The sequence below is a fragment of the Vombatus ursinus genome, unplaced genomic scaffold (assembly GCF_900497805.2).
Source record: "Vombatus ursinus unplaced genomic scaffold, bare-nosed wombat genome assembly UNPS02014768.1, whole genome shotgun sequence".
Lineage (NCBI taxonomy): Eukaryota > Metazoa > Chordata > Mammalia > Diprotodontia > Vombatidae > Vombatus > Vombatus ursinus.
This window is the reverse complement of record NW_020954546.1, coordinates 35,720,254-35,733,206: the sequence shown is the minus strand read 5'-3', so window position 1 is coordinate 35,733,206 and position 12,953 is coordinate 35,720,254. Positions and strand designations below refer to the sequence as shown.

Genomic DNA, 12,953 nt, shown 5'->3' with positions numbered 1-12,953 from the left:
AGTCTTGGGTTGTATTAAGGGGAGCACAACTTCCAGGAATAGAAAGAAGATAGTCCTAGTATAATCTGCCCACTATAATTTAGGCACCTCTGCTGCAGTATTATGTTCAGTTCTGGAAACCACCATTTGAGACAGTCAATGATAAGTGGAGACTGTCCAGAGGAAGGCAACCAGGATGGCAAAGAGCCTTGACTCCAGATGATATTGTACATATCTAGCATTTATATAATACTTGAAAGTTTGCAAAGCACTATTTACAGGCAGGCAGAGGTTAAATGACTTGCTCAGGGTTATATAGCTGATAAGTATGTAAAATTGGATATGAACTCAGGTCTTCCTGATTCCAAGTCTAACAGTCTATCCACTTTACCATCTTGCTGCTTACTCATTCATTTATTCACTCATTTCACAGTAGCCAAAGTCTACTGTTTTCTATCCTCCAGTCTCATCTTGACTCTTCCTTTCTCATCTGTGCTCATTTGATCCCTTGTGCCTAAATGGACTCTCTTTATACTCCTCCCAACTCCATGTTTTGAAGTCTCTCTCTTCCTCCAAGGCCCAACTCAGGTTGCACCTACCCATGAAGTCTTACTTCTCTTCCCCAGATGAAAATGATATCTTCTGCTTCAAATTGCTCAGAGCACTTTGCCTAGACTGCTCTTCAGTATTTATCACATTCTTCCTTGTACAGGTTATTTGTGTATATATATTTCCCTACTCAAGATCCTAAGATCTTTAAGATCATCATCTATGTTGGTTCTCTCTTTTCTATCTCCAGTACCTAGGATTAGTTCATTGCACATTGTAGTAAATAAAGTGTCATGGACAAACAGACATCATAAGGTAAAAGACACTGACTCTACATCTGAATATAAATCAAATAAATATTTGTTGAAATGAATATTAGCATCACTAGAAGCATTGAGTCAGATACTGCAAGTGACAGAATAATATGAACAATAACTTGTTTGCCCCAATGATATCTAAAATAATATCTCAGAGATATTTTGAACATATATGTCAAACTATTTGGAGTATTTCAAAAAAATATTCTACATAGCACTGTATATCATTAATAAAGCAAGGTTATTAGGGAAAATTTCTTTTCTTCCCAATCTGAATTACCTTTCTATCAAATAAGGTTTATAATAATAGCTAGCATTTATGTAATAATATATCTAGCGTATTTAAACTATTTCATAGTTAAGGTTTACAAAGTATTTTTACAAACTAGCATTGTAAAACTCATTTTGTCCTCACAACAGCCCTGGGAAATAGGTGCTTTTGTTATCTCCATTTTACAGATGAGGAAACTGAGGCAGACAGAGATGAAGTTACTTGCTCAAAGTCACATAGCTAGTAAGTATCTGAGGCTGGATTTGAATTCTAGTCTTCCTGACTTAGGTCCTGCACTCTGTCCAAGGTGCTCCCTAGATTGTACTAAATGAAATTCACAGAAGATAAGGTCACAGATCGTTCCCTGACCCCGACCACTACAGTTAAGAGTAAAACATGGTACTATCATCCATTATAGGCCTTCACAAATCTTACATTCATAAACTGTTCTTGTGCTTCTAGATCTTCTTTATCCATCAGGATTTTCTGTAGTGGTGTTTTTAACTGTTTCTGTGTTAGGATAGCTTTATCAATGTCCTCCATTCGTTCTTTCTCAGTTGTCACTTTCACTTTCAGGGTATGAAAAGCTGTTGGAACTTCACCCACGTTTAGGTACATGGGTTCCCCATCAAATATTACTCCTTCACAATCACCTTCCTTGAAACCTGGAGGTTGATAATCTGGTGGTGTAACTACAAAAAACAAAAACAAAAACAAAAAACCCTGCATTTTTTTATGAATTCAAAGAAAAATTAACAGTACAACTCACAGAGCCTTGCCTGAGTTCTGAATATATTATAACAAATAAAAACTCATAGTCAAATAAAGTATATATCCTAAGGGGTAAGTGCCCCTAAAATATATTCTTGTCACCAGAGAAACACATATAATACTAACATTTTACATAGTTAAATTATTCCAAGCCACTTTCTCAAATATTGACATTAAATGGGAAGTTTCTTGAAGTTTAAAAGTTTATACTGTAAAATCATATAACTAAATGACAGTTAAACAATTTCAATAATAAAACCTGTATGTATTTGCTAAAAACAAAATGCAATGTAAATAGTACCTTCATCGTAGTAAAAAAGTTTCATTGTCAAACAGACATCATTGGGTAAAGGCCCCAGATTCTGCATCAGAATATAAATCTTGCGAATTAAGAGAATACTTGCTTTCTTTGTGTCAGAAGATGACAGGTTAGAACTACTGCCTTTGCTTCTACTAAGAAAGAACAAAATATTAGAGAAATTATGGTTATCAGTAATTTATGTATCATATTTAATGTTTTTAAATGTATTCGAGTATATCACAACATTATTATTCAGGTAAAAACCATCATAACATGAAAATATTTATTTTCAAAGAGCTTTACTAACATTTAATAGGTTAATCATGTCTCAGTTTAATTTTAAATACATTAAAATGCCTTCATAATCTTGTTCATTTTTTTACACAAACATTCAAAGAAACTAGTGCTGGAACTTTACTAAGTGGTTCCAATCCCCAAATAAAACAACAATTTAGTAATTTCAACTCTTTCCTACTCTTTGTCCAGGTTTTCCACAAGACTAATATATTCTGAGACACAATTGTGGTGTAGTGCTATTAAAGGATCACAACTCTAACAACTTTGCATTAATGGGTAGATGGGGTAGCTTGAATAGCTACAGACAACAACTCTTAAATTAGTTTTATTAATATGAATAAGTGGAACTCAATAAGGAAGAAAGAAACTAACAGGATGATACCTTGTCAGATCCATAACTGGTCCATTGCTTGTATACTTGAATTTAAACTGATAACATTCTGAAATTGTCTTAAAACACAAATAAAATATTAGAGTTATATACCTAACATAGAATGCTAGTTTCCAAATGTTTATTTGCTGCTTTGATTTGCCTATTAAAATGTAAAGATTATAAATTCAACAGAACAAATAGAATCAAAAAAATGGTTTTCATATTGACTATAACTACTATTAAAAGTATACAGAAAGATAATGGACAAAAAAAAGAGCAGAGGGCATAGTGCTTTATGGATAATGGAAAATTTTAAACTACCTGTGTATAGTAATTAGCCTCTTTAGGCCTTAGTTTTTTCATTTGAAAAATGGATATAAAAATACTTGCATTACCTACCTCACTGGGCTGTTGTGGAATTAGTTAAATAACATATTTCACTTTGTAAACTGTAACACAATATATAAGCATAAACTATTATTTTAAATTTTTAAAAATTATAAATATATTTGGATATTGCTTTATATTTGTTTGTTGTTTAGTTTACTTCACATTTATTTGGACACTGCTTTCTATTGGTTTAGCTTACTTCATTATATTAACCATCCATGATTTCAATCCCTCTATGTCTTTGTAGATAATCTTTATGTACTACAATGGCCAAAAATATTTGTTACCTGGTGCCCAACCCTCTGGTAATGATGGTCTTCTCCTAACTTATCTAAGCTAGTTTTTGGTCAACACATACACTGTCCCCCAGCCCTTATTTAAAGCTTGGCAGCACCCACCAAAAATTGTGTTTCACTGGTATGTCTTCAAGAACCCATGGTCACCACCACATCATGGTAAGGTACTGAAGTAGGCTTTTATGGTCAAGTTATAAGAAAGAGTATATATTTATTCAGTCTTTCCCCCCAGTCACCATAAGGCCTAATTTCTGCACAGCCCCTCATCAAATCAACAGTGTTAGCAATTCAAATTGCCTATAGAGAATGAGACTAAGTGATATATTCCATTATTGTCAATGTAAATTTATTAAACATCTTCTATTACATAAAACTCACATTTCTATAGCCTTTTATGATTAATAAGGTCCTACAATCATATGTATTTTCATTTGGATACCAAAGAGAATCAGAGAAAAAACATTTTCTTCCTTCAAAAAATCTTGATGTTTTATCATTTTCTGCATAATCTGAGATTTTAAATGGAGAGGAACTTCCTGCTTGTCCTACTCTCACTTCAGAACTAAATATCTCTGGAACTTTCCCTTAGTGTTATTCCTGTTTTCCTTTCTCTCATTTCCTCTACCTTTCTCTTCATTTCTGACCCTTTCCCTCTTTCCCTCCCTGGTTACGATGTGTTTCAAACCCCAAATGATGAGTGCAATCAGGATTGACAATGTTTATTCAGAGTTTGAGGGTGAGAGAAAATGTGTTGGTTTCTTCTCTGACCTCAAGTATGGGCATGTTTATTAGAGAAGCAGTATTTTGCAAAGAGCCAATATGGTATAGGAAAAAACAGTGGACTGGTGATCTCAGTATAAGGGGCATTGCTGCAGCTTTATGTCATTCTACTGAAACTGCTAGGTCATTGTCTAAGGGATCGTCTCTTTTTCAGTTCTCCTCCTCTTTGGCCTTTCTGCAGGTATTAAGATAATACTATTAATCATTTCTTCTAACTAGACTACTTCTCCTTTCATCTTCAGAGACTCCACACTTTCCAGGTTCTTTTCCTAAATCTGTACCAGCGGCAACCCCTTCCCCCTCTTAAAGTTCTTAATCCTTTACCAGTCTTTTAATGTGGGTGTTCCCAAATGTTTGTCTTTGGTCCTGTTTTTTCTATTTCTACACCTTTTTGCCTTGGCAGATAGCTATTTTTAGGGCTTCAGTCTCCATGTAGCCAACTCCAAAATCTCAATCATAACTTTATAATATTTAGTACTAGAAGGGAAGTTAAATATCCTGTAATCTTATCCCTTTATTTTACAGATAAGAAAACTGAGGCCCATGGAGGTTAAGTGACTTGTTTACCTGCAGCTCTCTTCTGAACTATGGATTCCTATCTCCAACTACTTACTTCACTTCAGTGCATCCCCAGGGACTCAAAACTCCACATGCCCAAAGCCAAGCTCTTTGTCTTTCCACTTCAACCTTATTGTTTTACTATTTCTATCTAGGGCATTATCATTTAAACCACATTTCATGTTCAAAGGTTTTTTCTTTAACTCTTAATTTTCCCTCTCTTATCCAATCAGTTATGAGAGGCAGCACAGCCTGGGAGACAGAGAAATGTCCTGGAAGCTAGAAAAGTCCAGGACTGAAGTCTAGCCTCTGATCCCTCCTGGCTGTGTGACCCTGGACAAACCACTTAACCTCCCTAGGCAACTGTCTAAAACTCTAAGCTTCAAAAGGAAACTCCCTTAACCAAAGATGCACCATGCACATTACATTAATGTAGTCATGGGTACTATCCCTATTGCTGCTGTTTCCACCATCACAATGTCTCTCATATGTCTCTCTCTCTCTCTCTCTACCCTCTATTCCACTCTGCTCTGAGCAGAGATTTTCATTGCCATCACCCCACCCTCATTAGCCTCCTTGCTCTTCTTGCCTTCCCAAGTTCCCCGAATGTTGCTTCCAAAATAATCCTTCTTGAACATGTATCTGGCAATGTCACTCCTTTGCTCAAAAACATTTAGTAGCTCCTTCTTGTTGACTGAATAAAGCTCAGACTCCTCTATCTGACATACAAGACCTTCTATGATTTGGCTCCATTGGCCTTTTTAGCCTCATTTACTCTTCTCCCCAGTGAATTTTCTATGCCCAACAAACTTTTCCTCTCTCTGTCAATGACCTACCTCCACTCACTTGCATACGTCTCTTTACTGGAATGCTTTCAGTCCTCCTCTTCTTTCTGTGTGTGTGTGTGTGTGTGTGTGTGTGTGTGTGTGTGTGTGTGTGTGATTCCTAAGCAGCCTGTAATGCCAGGTCATTGACCCAGCTTCTTTGATGCCCTTGGTCAGATGGTCCCCTGGAGCTTTCCAGAGCAATGAACTTATTACGTAATACTGTGTGTTATAGCTCTTTCTGTTGACATTTTACTAACCAACTGCATTATAAACACAAGGACTTCCCCCTACTCACAGCAGGTCCTTCTCCAGCCTTTGCTATTCTCTATTATACCATCACTACTGAACATCTCTGCAGCTCTGCATTAGTCACTTAACAATTCCTGAGCCCGGCTTCCTTATCAAATAAGGAAGTGTGTGAAAGTTTCTCAAAACTAAAAAGTTTATAATATCTCCCCTTTGTTACATCACAAATTGAAAAATAAAGTCTTTTTAGATATTAAAGGCAATGCATTATTTTACTAGATCAATCAGACTTACCTGAGGGTCTTCTGGATTGCTGTAGACCTATTTAAAATTAATGAAAATAGTTATTTAAGACTAAGCCTATTTTAATTAAATTCATCAGGTAAATTCAGTAAAAGAAATAACAGATTAAACTACTTTAAAATATGGCATCACTTAGACAAGGCAAAATTAAATACTCTTGAAAAGAATCAAAGAATCAAAAATACTTACAGCCAGAACGACCATCCTTAGCTGAAATAAAAAAAAAATACTAATTTTGTAAAATATTTTAAGATGGGTCATAACATTTTAAAACTACTATTTCACTATTAATACCAATAGGAAGTTACTATGGTACAGGGTGAGCTACATAAACAGATGCCTTAGGAAAACCTTCTTTGTGTCCCATTAATCCCTTATCAAACAGACAATTTACTGCCAAAAATTTCAGAATAAGAGTTCTGAATAATAACAGTGAGGGGTTTTTTTTTGGCTTAAATCAAATGAGAATTTTGAAATCTGTTAAAAAAGTAAATATTCTGAGAAACTTAAAATGTTAAGAAATCAATAATTTACACCTCTACAGAAATGATATGACTGCTCCTTTCCTGGGAGCTGGTTTTATGAAAAGAAAGGCAGAATATGAATGCCTAAAGGAAATCGCAAGGAAAGGGACCAAAAAATAAAAGAGTTTGGGAGAGCCCTAAAAAGGGGAGATGAAAAGTAGTGAATAGTTTATTTCATAATTTTTTCTAAGACTAAATTTCTGTATAAATGTAGATATACACTCATGATTATGTTTATATCAAATTTTAGTTAGGTTAGTATATTAGAAGTTTATAGTTAATCCTTATTAATGCAAAATCTGTTAATTCAATCTATATAGTACTGGTACACCTTGACACTGTATATGGACAAAGAGTATGCTAAATAAGTTATGGAAAAAGAAAGATTATTGAAAGCATATTAAACACATAAAGAATGAGATTTTCCCCCAAACTTTAATATGCTGTTTTAAAGTTAATGATTATTAATTACAAAGGTCTTAATTCATTAATTAAAACAAGGCTGTTAGGACTTGGGAACACTTGCTTAGTATTAATTCTAATTGATACAGATTACTTAAAGTAACAAGGCTATTTCTTTATCAATATTCTGTAATTCAGATTTTTATCTAATTTGGAGTATGCTTTTCTTAATCTAATTAGTGATCCTTTAACATGATAATACTATATATACTAATATAAAAGGGAAAGAAATAACAATGGAAGACTTACATATTTTTTCTGCAAAGCATCATGGCATCCTAGCAGCCTAAAAAAATCAAATATTATTTATCTTCTATCTTGAACTCTTGCATATTTGAGTACTTCCAGAAAATTAAGTTCTTTGCATAAGTCTTTAAGATAGACCATTACAAAAGTAATTTTAAAACTGTTTCACTGTTTTAGGTTAAACAGAGTCTTCTCTCTTATACATTATCGAAGAATTATAAAATTATAGCAGGAAATAGGAAATGAGACGAGGAAATATTCTAAAGGCAAAATGCAGGTTTTGGCAGCTACTGGGGGAGAGGGTAATGAGAGGTAATTAAGAAATCCAGCCTATTGTGTTGATATAGGACCTGAGAAAAATAGAAAGTTGAAGAAACATTATGAGGTTGTAAGGTCTGAAGGGGTCACTGAAATTCAGTTAAACAATTTAAAGTTCGCATAGTTAAAACAAGTTCAACCACAAATTTTTATGACTTTAAAGAAAACCTCTCCTATTAGGTACTCTTATGCTTACCATTTCACTAACTGAGTGGATCCTGGACAGTTTCTGTCTTTTCTCAGAACTTTGACACAAAGATCTAAACATAAAAATAGGACAATGCTATTTTGCTTCTTGAGGAATAAAACAGTAAAAACTTAGAAATAATTGAAATTGTATTTATGAAATACAAAGTACAGAATGAAATTGTAAATTTTTTTACTTAGTATTTTTTCCCAATTACATTTAAAAGACCATTTTCAACATTTCATCTTTGTAAAATTTTGAGTTCCAAATTTTCCGCCCTCCCTTCCCTGCCCCCGCCTGAAGACAGCAAGCAATCTGATATAGATTATATAAGTACAATCCTGTTAAAATATTTCTATATTAGTCATGTTGTGAAAGAAGAATTAGAACAAAAGGGAAAAACCACAAGAAAGAAAAAAAAAGTGAAAATTGTATGCTTTGATCTGCATTCAGACTCCGCAGTGCTTTCTCTGGATGTGGTTAGCATTTTCCATCATGAGTCTTTTGGATTGTCTTGGATCATTGTATTGCTGAGAAGAGATAAGTCTATCATAGTTGATCACTGCACAATGGTGCTGTTATTGTGTACATTGTTCTGGTTCTGCTCATTTCACTTAGCATCAGTTCGTACAAGTCTTTCCAGGTTTTTCTGAAGTCTGCCTGCTCATCATTTCTTATAGCACAATAGTATTCCATTACATTCATATACCACAACTTGTTCAGCCATTCCCCAATTGATGGACATTCCCTCAATTTCCAATTCTTTGCCAATACAGAAAGAGCTACTATAAATGTTTTTGTACCTGTGGGTCCTTTTCCCATTTTTATGATCTCTTTGAGAAACAGACCTAGTAGTGGTATTGCTGGATCAAAGAGTATGCACAGTTTTATAGCCCTTTAGGCATAGTTCCAAATTGCTCTCCACAATGGCTGGATCAGTTCACAACTCCACCAACAATTCATTAGTTAGTGTTCCAATTTTCTCAATTTTCACCAACATTTATCATTTTCCTTTTCTATTAGTCAATCTGATAGGTGTGATGCGGTACCTCAGAGTTGTTTTGATTTGCATTTCTCTAATCAACAGTGATTTAGAGCAGTTTTTCATATGACTATAAATAGCTTTAATTTCTTCATCTGAAAATTGCCTGTTCATATCCTTTGACTATTTATCAATTGGGGAGAAACTGTAAATTCCTTAGTTATATATCAATAGTTTTTTGTTGTTCAACCATGTCTGATTCTTCATGATACCATTTGTTTTTGTTGTTTTTGTTTTTGGCAAAGATACTGAAGTGGTTTGCCATTTCCTTCTCCAGCTCATTTTACAGATGAGAAAATTGAGGCAAACAGGGTTAAGTGAGTTGCCCAGGGTCGCATAACTAGTAAGTATATCATTCCAGATTTGAACTCAGGAAGATGAATCTTGCTGACCCCAGGCCTGGCACTCTATCTAATTTACCACCTAGCTGCCCTATATCAAGGGTTAAATTTACATTATTTTTGAAATTTAACAGTGAATTACCAGTTAACGAACATTATTATATATTTTTAAAAATAAAAAATGTAAACACATTGTATTATTAATACTGTTACAACATGTTATTATGAGGATTACTGTGTAATCTAAAAAAACTAGAAAAAATATACTCTATCATCTTTATCATCAAAGTATTTGCTAAGACTCCATCAGCAAAATATAACACGGTTTCAAAGGACCAAGAGATTAACAGTCTAAAAAAGGTCAATGAGAATAGTATACCATGTCCACATTATTTTCATTTATTTAAATTAGCACAAGAACAGATACTACTACTGCACAAAGCTCTACAATGCACTACTTTTGTCCTTTGCACTATTAGTGCATAGTAGCAGGTATAAATAATTCAAACCAAGCAAAAAAATGAAGAACAGTCTTTACTGCCCTTCAAAGGGTGAAGCAGAGGGGACAAATAGATTTTTTAAAACCTTAAAAATCAAAATCTCAATAAATCAAATCTAAATTAGAGTTTTAAAACAGAAAAAATTAATATGGCACAACTTTTAAAAAGGCCTTTATAAAAATTACATTACCATCTAAATATCTTGTTCCATAGGCACATTCTGGAAATATTCCTCTTAAGTATGTTATACAGGATATAGAAACAGCTAGGAGCCTCTTCACCAACACCAAGGACTGTTGCTCAGTTGAAATCGTATTAGGAAATGCCACTGCACTCTAAAATTTAAGATTTAAAACATTTTCTTAAAAAATGAAGTTGACAAAAATAATGCAATAACAATTTTGAATAAATTTGGCTATTTCTCCCTACTAGTCTTTTAAGTGGTTGGGGGATCCTGTGCTAAATAAAGCAGGGAGACTTTTTGTAACTAAAATGTATACCACTGAATACAAGTCATCTAACATTAATTTGGTAGCAGAACAATTGTATGCAAGTATACAATACTTATCACTAGTGCTAGGTCATTTTCTTTTCTTTCTTTCTTTTTTTGTCACTATCTAGATAGAAACCACAGAGATTACAAGTTTCTTCTGCTCTTAGAACAACAGACAACATTTAGAAGAAAACCACTGATCTGTGTCTTTGTGGAAGGACCTCCTTTTCCAGATAGATGGAATGAAGTTGACAAATTTACATTTCTTAAAGTCACTGAACAACTTTCACTAAGACCCAGTATAGAATGAACTTGAACTAACAACTTAAGCAAAAGCTCCCCAAATCCTTTTTTTAATGCATTTTTAATGTATTCTCAACATGTCAAGCACTTGCTAAGTGATCATTATTTTTTGGGAGGACAGAATTTATTTACATAATAAAAGGCCCAAGCATAAAACATTTTGTTGTAATTATTTTTTAAATGTAAAAATCCATTATAAAGTAATTGGAGCTCAGAGGGCCCCACTACGAGACTTCTTGGTTTATTTTGGTAGCAAAGTATAATATTCACATAAATGGAGTCATACCATAAAATTCCTCTGCATCTGGGCAGTAGCCATTTTTCATCATAAAGGGTCCAATTTATCACAACCTTGTGAGAAAGAAACACAACAGATCTTTAACTCCTGACTTTATTCTCACGCTCACCATTCTAAATTCTCATCTCTACACACAGGAGCTGAGAATTTCTAATGAAGAAGAGATGAACACATGGATAGTTTCCACACCCAAAGTTAAATAACTTTGAAAAAAATCTTCCTCATTTTTTATACTTGCCTTTGACTAGCAAGAACCATCATATAGGGGAGAGTAATAAGCCAAGTCCAACAGTTTGTGAAACTGGACACATAAGTAAAAAAGAAGATAATAATGCTTATTTCTTTTCTACTTGGTTTTTTTTTTTTTTTTGGTCTACTTGACAGTCAGCAAACACTACCAATAAAAGTTGTTACCCCACTACCCCGTCATGCCCTCCCTGTTCAAAAACCCATTTCCCTTCCCGTCCTTGGTCTTTTCAGACTGCAGTTTAAAATAACAGACTGTTACCCTTCCCATACTGGAAGTGACAACGCACAGCACCCAATTTGACCACAGTGATTTTCTCGAGGCCAGCAAAGGGAAGCAGAGCACATCCTGACATTTAGCAAATCTTTTGTAGTTTCGTATGGTTTGTGGCTTTTTGTTTTTAATTCTTAGTGCAGTAATTGACGGTTAACCGGGGCTCGGCGCACGCTTGGGCCGCCTCAATTTGCCCTTTGCGTGGTCTGTGGCCTGGACACAACCTTCTGCAAAAAGTTATGAGCCCTGTTTGTTGGTTTCTAAAATATATTTAGACATTCTGCCCAGGACTCGAAGGATTCAGCCTGTGTAACTGGAGCTTGGGAAATAGCGGGCTAAATACATATTTTAAAGGATGCCTGGCAAGCCGACTCGCGACGAACGACGACAACTCTTCGGGAGCAAGTGGGTTCTGCGCCCTGCGCACTGCGCACGCGCCAACCTTCGCCAGGCCCCACCCTCAGCGGTTAACGCCCAGGGCACGAGGACCCGACGGGCCAATCCCGAGGCCGCTTTTCCCTCCCAAAGAGCCCGCAGCCTGCCGGGAAAGCGCCGCGTAGTAATCCTCAGTCCAGGGAACGGCGCCATTGCTTTGAGCCGTTTCCATCGTGCTGCGCGGCCTGGCCTCTCTGCCTCGGACCGGCTTCACTTCCGCTCGCCTCGCGCGGCCCTGCGGGGCTCGGGGTTCTGAGCGCGGCTGCGGCGACCCCTCGAGAGCGCCCATCGCTGCGCCAGAATCTGTAGCTCGTGCATTCCCCGTCTGGGCCGTCCTGCTCTAGATGATAGAGGAAAATAAGGACGTGGCCGAAGGGGTTAATGGCGACAGGGGTCTGCAGGATATTGTTCTGCACGTTAGGGCTGTTTTTATTTTAAATTAATTTTGCACCATTTATGTGCCATCTCTCTCTGTTAGTGTGAGCTTCTTGCATCTTTTTCTGTTTGAAGCCCCAGAACTGAGCTCAGCGCTTGGCACATAGTAAGTGCCTAATAAATACTTTTTTTCCCCCCGAAGTAACTCATTTCAACGGCATTAAACTCCTTTCTCAGTAATAGCCGTCAGTGCTAATTTGGCAAGATAATCAATGAATTTAATAATCACGCCATAAATATGAGGAAGATGAAGGTGAATTAATTTGCCCATCTCAAGTTGATTCTCTCTCTTCCCCCACCATGTGAATGTATAATGTAATTTCTTAAGTCTTTCTCTCTGTAAATATATAATGTGATTTCTTAAATCAGCTATACAATTTTTTAATTAAGTAGGGTAAACAATTATTTCTTATAAAATGTAGGTGTCTATTTCCACATTTTTTTTTTAAAGGAAAGACTTGAGTCCTTAGTATTGTGTTTCCTTCAGTGGAAAAAGGACGAGACTAGAATGTTTAGTACTGCATTTCCTCCAATAAAACAATCAGCATGAAATGCATTTGTTAATAGGACATTCAGAAGAAATATAGAAAA

At 35.5% G+C, this 12,953-nt stretch overlaps 1 protein-coding gene across 1 annotated transcript in view; it reads right to left on the bottom strand.

The window, feature by feature from the left end:
• Positions 1-11,681, bottom strand: part of LOC114043108 (HORMA domain-containing protein 1-like) — a 30,502-nt gene extending 18,821 nt beyond the window's left edge. The window contains exons 1-10 of the mRNA XM_027862049.1: positions 11,481-11,681; positions 10,961-11,025; positions 10,069-10,213; positions 8,005-8,068; positions 7,494-7,530; positions 6,448-6,468; positions 6,250-6,276; positions 2,868-2,935; positions 2,189-2,340; positions 1,552-1,808 (exon numbers count right to left, since the gene is read on the bottom strand). Coding sequence (XP_027717850.1) covers positions 1,552-1,808; positions 2,189-2,340; positions 2,868-2,935; positions 6,250-6,276; positions 6,448-6,468; positions 7,494-7,530; positions 8,005-8,068; positions 10,069-10,213; positions 10,961-10,993 — 804 coding nt within the window. The 5' untranslated portion in view covers positions 10,994-11,025; positions 11,481-11,681. The remainder of the gene's footprint in view (positions 1-1,551; positions 1,809-2,188; positions 2,341-2,867; positions 2,936-6,249; positions 6,277-6,447; positions 6,469-7,493; positions 7,531-8,004; positions 8,069-10,068; positions 10,214-10,960; positions 11,026-11,480) is intronic.
• Between the last annotated feature and the right edge of the window lie 1,272 nt (positions 11,682-12,953).